Source organism: Corvus brachyrhynchos, unplaced genomic scaffold (genome assembly GCF_000691975.1).
Source record: "Corvus brachyrhynchos isolate BGI_N302 unplaced genomic scaffold, ASM69197v1 scaffold115, whole genome shotgun sequence".
In the NCBI taxonomy this organism is placed as follows: domain Eukaryota; kingdom Metazoa; phylum Chordata; class Aves; order Passeriformes; family Corvidae; genus Corvus; species Corvus brachyrhynchos.
Window position 1 is genome coordinate 12,150,986 of NW_008239553.1, and position 769 is coordinate 12,151,754.

Below are 769 nucleotides of genomic sequence, written 5' to 3' on the forward strand. Positions count from 1 at the left end.
TGGAGACTCCCGCCCCCCTTCCCCGGCACCTTCTGCCCCTTCTCAGGGCGCTGCTGGAAGCGCAGCGCTTTCCCGCGAATCTCGCCCGTTGAGCGAGCCTGCCTTAAATGGCTGATTTGCGCTTTCCATGCTGCTTTCCCTGCTCCTCCCCTCTGCTCGGAAGAGGGAAAGGCGGGAGCTTGCGTTGGTGGGCTGTAGGAATGGCACGCTGAAGCTCAAAGGCCTCCCTATCATCGTGGTTTCATGCGTTCATCTAATAAATTAAGATCTGTTGAAGGAAGTTGGTGCCCTGCGGTGGGAGGGCAGCTGCTTGTCGGTTTGCAGCGAAGTTCCACATCTGCCTGGCACTTGCTCCAAAGCAGTTGGCTTCGGCCATGATGGGCAGCTACAAGCCCTGTGCCTGGTGGCCAGAGTGCCTGGCAGAGGTAACTGCAAGACATTTAGGTGTGTGCAGTGTGCTACTGGTATTTGCATCACTGCACGTCTTACCCTTACAATGCGTGTTTAGCTTCCACTTCTATTGTTTTGGGGCTTTTTTTTTTTTTTTTTTTTTTTTGCCTTCTAGCAAAACGCTTCCTTGTCAAATAGACTACAATTGGTGGAAGCCTCCTTGGGCAGATGCTGCCTAGCTTTTAAGTCTTGCTGGTTTAGCTCTTGGCACTGCTTTAACCAGTTTTACAGGGTTCTGCCTTCAGTAACAGGAGCAATTTCCAAAGTGCTCTCTAGAAGTTCGAAATTGGTATAATATAAAACATGTGGTGTCTCATTC

General features: G+C 50.7%; 1 protein-coding gene across 1 annotated transcript in view; it reads left to right on the forward strand.

Moving 5' to 3' along the window:
• The first annotated feature begins 374 nt into the window (after positions 1-374).
• Positions 375-769, forward strand: part of ERH (enhancer of rudimentary homolog (Drosophila)) — a 6,691-nt gene continuing 6,296 nt past the window's right edge. The window contains exon 1 of the mRNA XM_008639523.2: positions 375-425. Within this exon, the coding sequence (XP_008637745.2) occupies positions 375-425 (51 nt within the window). The remainder of the gene's footprint in view (positions 426-769) is intronic.